The sequence below is a fragment of the Haemaphysalis longicornis genome, unplaced genomic scaffold (assembly GCF_048455015.1).
Source record: "Haemaphysalis longicornis isolate Haplotype H1 unplaced genomic scaffold, Haemaphysalis longicornis Haplotype H1 scaffold_8, whole genome shotgun sequence".
NCBI lineage: Eukaryota > Metazoa > Arthropoda > Arachnida > Ixodida > Ixodidae > Haemaphysalis > Haemaphysalis longicornis.
This window is the reverse complement of record NW_027526445.1, coordinates 93,523,124-93,535,599: the sequence shown is the minus strand read 5'-3', so window position 1 is coordinate 93,535,599 and position 12,476 is coordinate 93,523,124. Positions and strand designations below refer to the sequence as shown.

The window sequence follows — 12,476 nt, the reverse complement described above, 5'->3', positions numbered from 1 at the left end:
AATATCCGTCGCGTAAATTTGACGGCAGTCTCCCCTCCTCCTTCCCATTCCCGCATTTTACGATTCAGTTATTAAGCCGATCTCTTGATGACGATTGGAAAACTGTTCTCTCACGAAGATTGTGAAGTCCGTGCAACCTTTCCTCGTACACCAAGTGTTATTTGCATTCGGCGTCCACTTGGTTATCCCTGTTATAAAACGGGTTCAGCAGCTTGTATTTCAGGCTCATTGGCGGCTTCTGTGCGGTAAATATAATCCCGCAAACCCGCTACAACTCGTACTAGCTTAAGGCAAGTAAAATCCCTTTTATCCACCAAGCTGACTGACTGTATGCATGTTCCGCGCTGGCAGTGGATCTGTAAAAACAATGTTTCGGAATGGTCGCTTTTTTTCCCCTCGATTGCGCGACGTTCACCCCCTACAGCTGCAGTTGTGAAAGGCGTCACGGTGACGCCACTCGCGGGACGTGCGCCGCGGGCTGTCGACGTCTCGCTTCACACGGCGTTTTACAGGCTGTCGCAACGCGTTTTACGGGGCTTTGCCGCCGCTTATAATTGCTTCGTATTTATTGGTAGCGCCTTCCAAAGTATTATTCTTACTTCCCTTTCCCCGCTTCAAAAACAGCGCGAGTCGATAAAACGCAAAGCACATTGCGTGAATCTACCTCGCAGTACTCTGATACACACACACATATACACAGCCGCTTTCCTGTCTTCGAGACGTTCGTGATGTCAATTGCCGGGCGCCGGTGACTGTAGAGAAAGGAGGAGAAATGCACTACTTGTGCGAGATGCCGACGCACATTAATGGATGACTCGAAGCGGGGGTCGTGGAATTTAGGGGAAACCCCCAAGGTGGAACAAGTGTCTTGAAGATAAATTTGTGCGTACGCGCGGGTTTCTTCTTTTGCTTTTAATGCTAAGTGGCAGTGTTCGACGGAAGTCTGTCTGGCGAGGTGGTAAGAACGCCGCCGCGAATGCGCTCGTCGAACTCGTGGAAGCTCATGATCACAACACTGACTGGGACAGTGCCACAATCGTAGCACAAGAAAGAAATGCGACAACCGGGCTTATTGTCATGCGAACGACACCAGGCACCATCAACAGGACAGGAAACAACATGCCCGGCATCTACGCACGATTGTCACGACACATTTTGAAAGCTTGAAAACCACGACGACGTCTTGCCTGGTCTCATTGTGATTGCGGATCGCATATGGGAGCGGAAACTTCCAACTCCGTCCAATGGACTTTGTCCGTGACGCCGACCTTGTTATGAGCTTTTAATACTTGAATTTCTTTATTAAAAACGTTGCCATGAAAACTAGTGATGGCTAGTATAATGCACCTCAGGGAAGCGTACTCTATCCAAGACGGAAAAAGAAAATCGCTGCCCGGCACGGAGCAAATCCCTATCCCGCACTGAATCGAACGGCCTTGGTGATCCTTCGCGGCGCTATAATTACGCCACCGCCGCCACCCGTCTTACGCCCATTCGGACCGCATTCGGTCTCGCTCAATCCTCGCCGCTTCGATCGGGAGGCGTGTCGTGCGTGCACCGGTCACGCGCGCTGGTCTTCGGGTCGCCGCAACGATTACCGTACGCGCACCGGCCGGGAGCTTTATTCGGCGCCAGTTCCGGCACGGGGTGCGGGGGCGTATTTTGGGCTGCACTTTTCATGCGTAGTTCGTATGTATAAAGGGCGCCGCGCATTATCGACGTCCGAACAATGCGCACGTCCAAGGGTTGCTACGTAAAAGCTGGGCAGCGTTGCATGCCAGGTCGCTGGCATTCGCTGCCCTTTCCAGAGGTTGGTGAAGTAACGCCGAGAGGGACAAAGCTTTGAATGCTCCTTACTTAATGCTAAATTTTGTCGGATTCCGATTGGCTGCTTGGTCTCTGTCATATCGTCTCTTGTTTCGCTATAAGACTGGGCGCAAATTACTCGCGCTTACTATCCTTTCACAGCGGCTGCTGTCAGGAAGTATGTAAGGGGTGCTTTTCTGATCGTGTGGCAGTGGGCCGTACAAGGTTAGCGCTAACGTTAACCTAAAGCCGACTATTTCGGCAATTCTTTCCAGGGTCACCGGTCAGAAACGTGTTCGCTAGGGGCTGAACGGCTTAGTCGAGTTTCTAAGGGTCGGCTCGAGATCATGACCCCAAAGTGACGTCACATCCCTTTCCATTCGCGTCACCTTTCCTGGGTGACCAGTGAGGTCAGTGATAAGGGAGGAGGATTGGAAGTAGGGGACCTTCCGGCCAAAAATAGAGTAAAATGAGCGCGGAAGGCACGTAAATGCAGCGTGTTACGCGCTAAACCCATAGCTTCGCTGGTCGCCATGTCATGGATACGGGAGTGTCTTTTTTTTTTTTTTTTTTTTTTTTTGCTTTTGCAAGAAAATGTTTCATCTTCAACTCTTCCTCCTCCTCCCCCTCCTCTACTTAACCTGTGCACAGGATAACAAACGACGACCGTGAGACGGAGATGGAGGATAACATGGTACAAGTGTCCACCATGATCGGGAACCTGCGTAACATGGCTATCGACATGGGCAGCGAGATTGAGTCGCAAAATCGGCAGATCGACAGGATCAACCAGAAGGTACGTCGCTATTGCAGGGGCCCATCCTCGCCCCTTTTTATCCCCCTCTCCCTGTGTGTGTCTCTCTCTCTGCTTTTCTCGTTCGCGCTTCCGCACAACACACGCGTACACGCGCGCAACACCTATTATTACTCCACACTCGCAGCATTAGTCCGTGCACAGCAAACGTACACATCGCATGCCACGGCATTTTGCGGACCACCGCCTACTCCGCCTCACTGGGTTCTGAAGGAGCCTCGCGTACGGGAAACAAAACTTGCGTTTTTATAAACTTTCATGGTCAGAGTCAGTTCTTAATTGTTGTCATTTGTTCTCGCCGCATCTTCATCACCCGGCATAGCGGACAACTCTCATTCGCACTCTTCTGTCATTTTTCGCGGTGAAGGCGAGAAAAAAAAAAAGAAAACAAACGGAATACGCCCCTCGTGGTCAAATGCACGTTACGGAACTCCGGTGGACAGTCAAAAATAGCCCCGGAGCATTTTTCCAATCCGCCGCGCATTCCGCACGGTCAGCTGAGAAACACGGCTCAGTTGTTGTGAGCGCCGGGTACAAACGCCGGTTACAAACGCCGCTTTCTCGCTGGAAGTTAAGCGTAGTTAATTCAGAAGAGCATTCAAGGGAGTGCGGGCAGAAATTCTTGGGTAGGGCAGTTTCTTGTAAAAGCAAAAAAAAAGCTTTTGTTTGTCGTCAGTGTTGGGACGATCCGCGAAATCTGGGTGTTTTATCATCATTCGCCGGTGAAAATGAGTGCGGGGCCCCCTACTTTTTTCTTCCTCTTTGTCTTTCTTTTAACAGCGCAGCTGTTGTAGGTCGAGCCTTTTCGTCCGTCTGCTGACGGTCGTGCGTCACGCGGGGATAGAGGCAGGTTCTCAGACCCGCTGATAGAGGGCGCAGTGGTCTCGCAGGGAGAGTGGGTATAAATAGGCAAATGGTGGTAACGGTGATTATCATACGGATGCCGCATTTTCCGCTGTTAACGTTTCTCCCGCTGTAGTCGCGCGTATATTTCGCATGGGTTACCCGGTTAGGGAAAGTATCGGTGCTGCGGTTGCGGGGTGATTTCGTTAGCAAGCGGAGAGCAATAATTATCCGACCTAGTATTTCCTGTGTTTAGTGGAATGGCTCTGCGAAGAATCAGTGAGGCGGAGTACATTTGAGGCGACGTTTTTAGATTACTGTGGTCTAAAAACGTTCGCCTGTTGCGTGCATGCCCAACACACACACACACACACACACACATGCACTCTCTCCACAGTTTTTTTTTTTTCGTAAACGTTCGGGGCCTTCAATTCGCTGAATGTTATACGTACACAGCATTTCTGCTACTCATGACGACACTCCCGAATAAATGGAGACGCTTTACGAAATGCCGCTCTCACGAGTGGGAGGGTATAGACAGTGCGTTCGTTAATGGGTGGGATTAGGGTGCCCTCTCGAAAATAGGAGGGCTGCAAAAGTGAATTTGTATCATCGATCGAGTTAATGTTTGCTTGTTTATCTGGACGATTTTTAAGGAAAACCCGTGCTTCCTTCGTAACAATGTGGGTTGCCGTGTTGATTACTGAAACATTCGTGGGAGACGCTAGAGGCGGGCCGTGAACGCACAGACGTGTTTAATTGATTTCTTTAAACTTTTTTTCCCTCGATAACTACGGTTGATGCTTGTTTATGCCTATTACCCAAACTTAAATCTATCGCAAACGTTACGTCGACCCATTAGGCTCAGCACCGCCGAAGAATTAAGCCTTAGCTACATCGTTCCAGCTAACGGTTTCGGCGTCTGTTATAGACGTCGCTATTTAGTGGTCACGATTACAGGTCTGCCTCCTATCCCAGGAAAGAACAAAGCTCCTCGTATTTCGCAGCTGCCTTCGTGCGTGTAAACTGATTTCACAGCAATAGCTTTACAGAAATAACGAATGAAGAGCAGTGATTTCGGTTTTGCTCGACATATCGTATGTCCTGTAGGCTATACGGGATTAGCGCCAGCGACGAGCGTGGGCATTCTATTAAAGGCTCAATTTTCCTGATGGAACAACAACAAGGACAATTAAACGGATGTCGGAAAGACCGATATGTCCAGTGCTTGTGCGTCTGTCGTGTAAATGAACGACCGAAGGGCACGAGGATTTTTTTGCTTCTAAATTTCGCAATGCCGGTTATCAAAAGTTTGATCAAATGATGCTTCCTTAAAACTGGACATCGTCATGCAAAAAAAAAAAAAAAAAGAAACTCCCCTGTTTCTTCAGGAAGCGCGGGTTGGTGCGTCCTCGCTCGTTAGTCAGTGGTGAACGCCGTACAGAATGCAAGCATACCTTGCACCTCGGCGCCTGTACCTTCACGAATCCGTCGCGGCCGTGGCAGGGCTATCGCACTTTTGTCCATTAAGGCAGCAAGTTGTAATTAAATTAGAAATCTTGATTAGTCTTTCGTATGCGAAATGGGCAACCGAATAAATGAATAGGGACAACGTCTGGCAACGGCACAAGCGCTGTCGTGTTATTTGCAGCGAAGCAAACATATGCTCTGCACGTTTCTGTTTCTTTCCGGAATATTTATTGCGAGGGTATCCGGGAGGAGCAGGGGAGCCGTGAATGTGAAGCAGCGCACTTTAATTCGGCGCTCGAACTACACTCGGCCGGTGTAGCACGTGACTCGAGTGAAGCCTAACGACGTTCCTGGGCGCCACGTAACGACCCTGCCGCCCGTTTGTTGTCCGCACGGGCTAGCAGCGCGCGCTGTTCTAATCGGTAAATATTTAACCGTCCCGCAATTCACGTGGCTGCAGTTCCCATTTCCAGGGTGCGGGCGTTTTGTGAATGGCCTTGCAGCCATCAAGCGCCGGTGGAGGCGGAAGTGATTTGCAGGGCTGCTCCTTCGGCTGGGAGAATTAACGAGGCCTACTTTATTCGCTAACGACGATGCCGGCCGGCCAGTCCTTGAGTTGGTTTGGTCGCCCGCCGTCTTCATCGCGTGCCTCGTAGAAGTAGAGTTAAGGGGAAATAAATACCGGTGTCGATCAGTGGTTCTTAGGCTTGCATAGTCAACCTCGTTACGTTGCCATATCTCTCGCTTGTTTTCGAGCTCCTTATTACGCACGGAACGAGCGGCGTTGTGATTGCGTTCGCTTTCCGGTTTATGCATGGGTAGACGCAGTATTGGTGCCGTGCGCAGTCAAATACCATTTGCGGATATTGCGCGAAGCTCTTTTCGTTATTTTACGGTGCGTAGAACGGAGCGGCAAATAGTGGGCCGATATGAGAACCGCTTAGCCCCTCCGTCGTAGTTCTTCTGTTCAAGGGCAATTTGGCCCGCGGAAGATTGCCGCTGTGGCTCCCGTACGCAGCAGTTTGAGATGCTGAAGTGTAGGAGTAGCGCTGGTACGAGTAAGGAATCGCACCTCGTTAGGCTTAGAGGGAGGGCGATCGGAGGGGGGAGATATAAAGACGGGGAGAGGTAAGAAGGGAAAGGATGGGGAAAACGTGATGGTATTGGGAAGGAGAGGAGAAGCAGGGGACGGAAGAGTTGGAGTTGGGAGAGGATGACTTGGAGGATGAAGGAAAGCGTAACGGGTGGAGGGGGTCTGTGAGGGATAAGTGCGAGGGAAACGGTGAGGTGGTGGAGTAGGATAAATAGAAAATGCGAGGAGCAGTGGAGGAGGGAGAGGGCTGATAATTGGGGTTGGGAATGAAAATCGGGGCAGGGAGAGTGTGAGGGATGGAGGCAGAGGGGGAATCGAGGTGACTTGAGGGAAGCCGCTGAGTGGTGAATATGAGGGGTATGTGGTGGAGAAAGTAATTTGAGAGAGGAGGATATGCGAAAGGGAGAGATGGTGAGAAGGCAGATAGGAAGAGCAACAAGGCTAAAAAGGATGAGGGGAATAGAAAAAGAGGGAGGAGCAATGGAACACTCGAGGGAAATGAAGAGGATGGAGACATATGACGGGGAGAAACGTGGTGGGGGAGGTAGAGGGTTGGACGGGGCCAAACATGTGCCTGAGATAGAGTGAACGGAAGGGTGAGGCAGAAATTAAGGGAATGCGGGCAGTAGCGCCCGAACGCGGAAGGGTAATTGAGGGGGAGTATGGAAAGTAAGAGGGTGATGATCGGAAGGAAGGTGACGAGGCAATCTTGGGAAAGGTAGGATTGAATCGGAGGCAGTAAAGGGGAATAGCGAAGAGAAAGGAGGGGGAAGCCGTTACGTGGCAGAGGCGGCCGAAACAGTGCCGTTTTTTTTTTTCTCATTTGCAGCGAAGGCAGCGGATACGCGGCCAATTGTTTTAATGGCAACTACTCCAATCGAAATCTTGTTGCCGTTTAGTGCTTCGTTTTCTCCGTAGCGTAGCTGTTCTAGCCTGGACTTTTTTAAACCTAACTCAGCTGTTCTCCTCGTTTTTCCGAGCAGCCATTCTAGGGATCGTGAGGTAAAGAAATTAGAGTATGCGTGTCGCCTGCGCGATTAGTTTACGGTAGTTACAAGCTTCTCTGCTTTTTTTTTTTAGACAGACGAGGGAGCTAACTGTCGCAGTTTTTTTAAGCAAATGCCGAAAACGTGCTTTGTAACAGATTGCCTTCAAAAGGAAACGCGTCGCTGCGAGGGAGCCGTAACTCTCGTACTAATGGCCGCCTGGTCTAAAACGAATTAGATCACGTTCGTCGGCTAAGAATATTCCGGAGAAACCGAGCAGAATCTGATTAAGCTCGGTACGGGCGACACGACTTTAGTCGCAACTTTTTTTTTTTTTTTTTTTTTTTTTTGCTGTCCCTATTTTATAGTCCTCTCAAAACGTATCCTAATTGAAGCAGCGGAAGTGGCTATTTTTCAAAGGCTCTCCAGAGTCCCTAGGAATCTGCCACGTTTCTTCCGAAATAAATTATTTAAAAAATTAGCTAACCACTCCCGTTGTGGGATACGCACAAAAAATTGTTGGTACCAGAATGGCGAGTAGCGTGCGAGTTTCATTGGTGAGGCTGCCTGGATTTTTTTTTTCTTTGTTCAGCTTGACTCTGGGTAGTTTCGCCGCTGCGTGGCCGTCGATGCTAACTGTCGACTATATTTAGTAGTAAAACATACCGCTATCTTCATTTGGCGAGCGGAACCGGTCATTTTTTTTTGCATACATGACTGGAACGATACGGTTAATGCGACTCGTTCTTACTATTGGGAAGGCAGAAAGTAGGGTTATAGGCTGTTACTTGAACACATGTCTTTAGCAAAAAAAAAAAAAAAAAGCCTACGGGTTGTTATTCCGGTACCGCTTCTCCACTGTTAAACTCCTTAATAATCGCCCCCACCCCCGCCTTATTGTAAGGTGAAAATTGGCGGGCACTGGCACGAGCTAGATTTCTTCCAAACAATGAATTTGGCCCTTTCCATTTAAAAGCGCTAATGAAATGTATGCAAATGGAGAACGAACGTTACGACGCGGAAAATAATTTTCGGGTAGCCGTCATAACTTTAGGGGAAAAAAACTAGAAAGCAAGAAATGAAAGAGAAAATTCGCAAAAGAAACGAAAAACAAGGGTGGAAGAAATGAAACCGAGTGACAGGTCAAGCGCAAATTAGAACGGAGCACCGCGTCAAAATCAAGTCCACAAAACCAACCAAGGACACCTCTGATTGTTTGCTGCGGCCGAAAAAAAAAAAAAAAACTTGCGACCGAGAAAAAAAAAAGGCATAATGAATATTAATGAATCAAACATTGAAGTACGGGGTGACATAATGAACCAACGAGCCGTAGTCGACGTGTGAGCGTAAGAAGGAGCGGCTCTGGGAACAACCGCAAAAAAAGAACCGCCAAGCTCCTTCCTGGCGTCACGTAGACTAAGTAGGTGATGATCCATTCCCGTTAATAAAGGTCACATCGGTGACAGACAATTAATTTTTCTGACCCAAGGATCGAGTTAGTCTGACCGGCGTGGTTTCACAGTATAATTTTTTTTTTTTGTTTCTTTAGTCGTCACGTACCCATTTGTGCCGTTTAGGATTAGCGGACCCGCAGTGTCTGGCGTCGAGCCCATCCCCGTAATCAAGTGCTTTGGTGGGCCAGATGAGCTCGTTGTTCGCGAATCCTGCGCCTAGGCTTTGCGGTGATTTATAGCGGGAAGGATGCGAGAAGTTTTATTCGCTTGATCGCACCCTCGCGGCTCTGTGCGCATGCGCCGCGCCGCTTGCGCGAGAGCACTCTGTCTTGATTATTTATTACCGGACAGAATAAACACGCACCGCTCACTCGTATAGCCGGGGTGTTTTTAATGTTAATTACTATTAGTCATTTCGGCCGGGGTTTCGTCCAGACGTGGAAATAATTAACTATGACTGTTGGTTAGGCAGGGAGCTGTAGCGGTTTGGCCGGTGGGGTAAAATCAAGACAGGCTGCCCTCTTTCTGGGTGCGCGGCGCATGCGCAGGGAGAAAGGGGGCGAGATAGACCGGGAAAGAAAGCTCTCACATATACAGCGATCATCCGCTATAAGTGCTCGCGTTCATCACGTCGAGGCCTTCTTGCAGGCTTGGTTCAATTACAGCATTAACTCGTCTCCGAGAAACGATTACTTTTCCTTAGCTTGGCAGATGGGTTTTAGTCGTAGGTCAGAAAGCAGTAATACCATCTCTTTCTCTTTGCGCGTTGTTAGCCTCGCTGTTCCTTCGTTTTGATCTTTTTTTTTTTTTTCCCTACGTGAGAAGTACTGGAACTTATTCCTTTGATTTTTAGCTGATGTCTAATTTTATTTATTTCGGCTTCGTCTTGTGAGGTTTAGGGCGTTACCCTTGCATACCGCATTTTTTGTGTTCTAGGGCGGCGTTCAGTGTTTTCAACGAAGGAAATTAAGAAAATAACCGGCTTGAAATTAATTTAACCTCGATTTTGACAATCGCAACCTCAGTAAAAATGGAAGAAAGCATTGCACGAGTGAAGACTCCCCTGAGGGAGGGTATCGGAATTTGTTCGCAAATTCGGGGAATGTCCGTCGGTAATCTCGGCCGTGTTTCGGGACCTGGAATGGCCTTCTAGTGTTAAGTGTTAGTGTTAAGGGTTCTCGCGTTCAGTGCGACAAACGAGATGACACTTTTGGTACGGCGTCAGCTCCACGTCTGTTTACGTACAGCCAATCCTCTTGCAACCCTTTTAAATCATAGCATTTTAGTAACTCACAATGTCACGCGGCGTTGGCGTGCCTTGTCGTAGTCCGCAGGCAGGCCACTACACTATAAAAGAAATAACAGTTTCCGGCGCCCGGTTTCGAACCCATGACGCCGCGGGCGGAACGCAAGGTGCCCGGCGCACTACCGACTGAGCCAGGAAACCGACACAGATTTCAATGCACCGAACGCGCCTTATATCCTTCACTCATTTCTGGTTTGTTTCGAAAGCGCCACAAGTTGTCCCGCGCCTCCGAAAGATGGCGACACGGGACCCGCGATAGAGAGATACGACTTGCCGGCGCACCCCCTCGGAAATGCTGTGCATTTGATCTTTACTTGTCTTCGGGGCACTGATAGGAAAGAGGGCTTTTTTTCTACATACTGCCGGTAGGCGCTTTTCCTCCTATAAAAGTGCATAACCTGTAATCGTGACCACGCAATGTAAACTTCTAATAGACCACATCTTATCAAGCTTCTCTCGACGCTTGCAAACTTGGTTTACCCGTCAGTTGCCGTTCATTGAGACCACGTACTTTAATAAAAAGAGTGTCGCGTGCGTAACATATTACAGTGAAAAGAGACGGCGACACCGTTTGCTTGGGTAACTGAAGGTCTCAGCGCAGTGACGGATGACAACGGGTTATGAGGGGCCGTTGATGTTGCACGTAGCATTTGTGTTACCGGATGCTGGAACGCACTGAGTTTTGAACTAAAGCCTTGTCTTGTCTTCCTTTCGCTTCTGATTGCGTTAGCGGTACGCCGTCATTCTCTGTATTCTATCAGTATTACTGGTAGGTTCTGAATTTAAGGGGTCGACTGACGTTCGCGCGCTACCGGTATATTGTAGTAGGATTGCGCTAGTCACTCCCAAAAAATCCGACAAACTGACGGTAATATTGATCAAAACCGAGACCACAGTAATAGTGATTGGTGTTACTAGGAACACGCTCACGTCTGCGCTATTCTATTTTGTTTTACACTTTCTTTTGCGCTTTGTTTTACACTCTCTTTGGTTTTACATTTTCCCCCTCTCCTTTGCGTAATTTTCTGTGGCAATATTCAATGCAAACAAACTCTGCACGAACTTGCGGTGTCTGGGAAACAAAATATCGGTGTAGGTGTTTTACAGAGCAAGCCATTTCGACTTCATGTTTCATTTATACTAATGTCGACGCCCACTGGATTAGTCTGAGGTTTCGGGCTCTAGCGTATTTTTTTCATTTTTCGGATAAATGGCACACTCGGGGTGATTTCGTTCCAAAGAAATTATCTGCTTTAATACTTCGACTTTTGTTCAGCTGAATACAGTAGCAGTACCTCTGTTGCATCGCAAAAAGATAGGGAGGCCTTCGGCACAATATTATTTCGAGCATTAGCGAAGCGAGAATAAGCTGTTGCTTGTTGATTCCACCGTGTTTTTTTATTCTTATCTTTGTTATTTTCTTGGGGTAACACTAGTAGCAGCGTTCACACAACTGCATTTTTTATCAAGCAGTTCTGCTCGGCACTATAAATAATAATGGGATGTTGGCGGCCTTGCAATAGAACGCGGTCAATGTACACAGGCTCATGTTACTGACCGTTCACGCAGCAGCAGCCTTGCTTCTTTTCTTCGTATTCCTTTTTTTTTTTCTGCGAGCCTGGGCTGCGTTCAGGCATTGGGGATATGTGACCGCCAAAGAGCAAATACGAGTCGGAACGGGTAAAGCATGTTTTGTGCGGTGACCTCCGCTCGGTCGGCTTGCCGCAATGTTTGGCCTTCGCTACTGCGATACAGGGTTTATTCGAGACAGGACAAATAGCAACCGAACCCTCACTCCGGCTTCTCGCCGGACTTTCTTGATTACCGATTTATTATAGAGCTACTGTTGTTTGTACTGGAGCGGAACAGAATTAATAGTCCTCTCGTTATTTTTCTGTTGCACTTCGAGCGTGTAGTAACTCTCGTTGCGTCCACTAACTTCAAATTCCAGGCGCACCGCCGTATGCTAAAAGTAATTACGAGGTGTTGTGCGAAACAAGCGCAAAATAATTTATTGAAGTGCCGGTGACCGTAATCACGAAGATAAGATGAATTGTAGGCATAAGGCAAGCTGGGGCTCTTGTGTACACGATCTCAAACTTTTCTTACATAGCGGCGTGTAGAAGCTAGTTGGTAGTTTTAGTTGTCTTTGACAGCGCTCATTGCCACACGCACACTGAGCTTCTTGCGCGTTTCCGCGACACAAAGCCCTATTTTTTTTCTAGCGTTCTGTTGCGACACAATACGCTGCGCCGTGATCAGCGCCGTTGCTTCATAAGTGCTCGCTCTATCTTTCTCTGTCTCTCGCTCCGTCGTCGCCGCTGCGGCGAGATGTCCAGTGCCCGTTAGTGCCAGTGGTTGTGGTGTTGTCTGTCGGTGTTTGTCGTTGCCGTGTTTGTTTTCCCTCTCTTCTCTCCCCTTCCCCCTCTCTCTTCTCTCTCTCTCTCTCTTCTACCTGCTCGTGCTGGTGCCGCTGGTGTCAAGGTGGATGTGCCGTGGTGGTGGTCGTCTGCACCCGTGTGCCTCCTCCTCCTCCTCTTCCTCCTACTACTCACCGGTGGTGTCTCGTCTGCTCACACACTAACCGACACTCACCCACACTCACTCACTCTCTCTTTCTTCCTCTCTCTCACGCCCCAGTCCGCCGTTGTGCACTTATTTCGCACCTCCTCTTCGGCCGCATCACCCTTTCCCAATCATCCTC

The 12,476-nt window shown here is 48.7% G+C and overlaps 1 protein-coding gene across 12 annotated transcripts in view; it reads left to right on the top strand.

The window, feature by feature from the left end:
• The window catches only part of Snap25 (Synaptosomal-associated protein 25kDa), a 294,533-nt gene that overhangs the window by 256,807 nt on the left and 25,250 nt on the right, over nt 1-12,476 (top strand). For all 12 annotated transcript variants that reach the window (XM_077680842.1, XM_077680848.1, XM_077680850.1 and 9 more), the window contains one exon: nt 2,458-2,602. In XM_077680842.1, the coding sequence (XP_077536968.1) occupies nt 2,458-2,602 (145 nt within the window). The remainder of the gene's footprint in view (nt 1-2,457; nt 2,603-12,476) is intronic.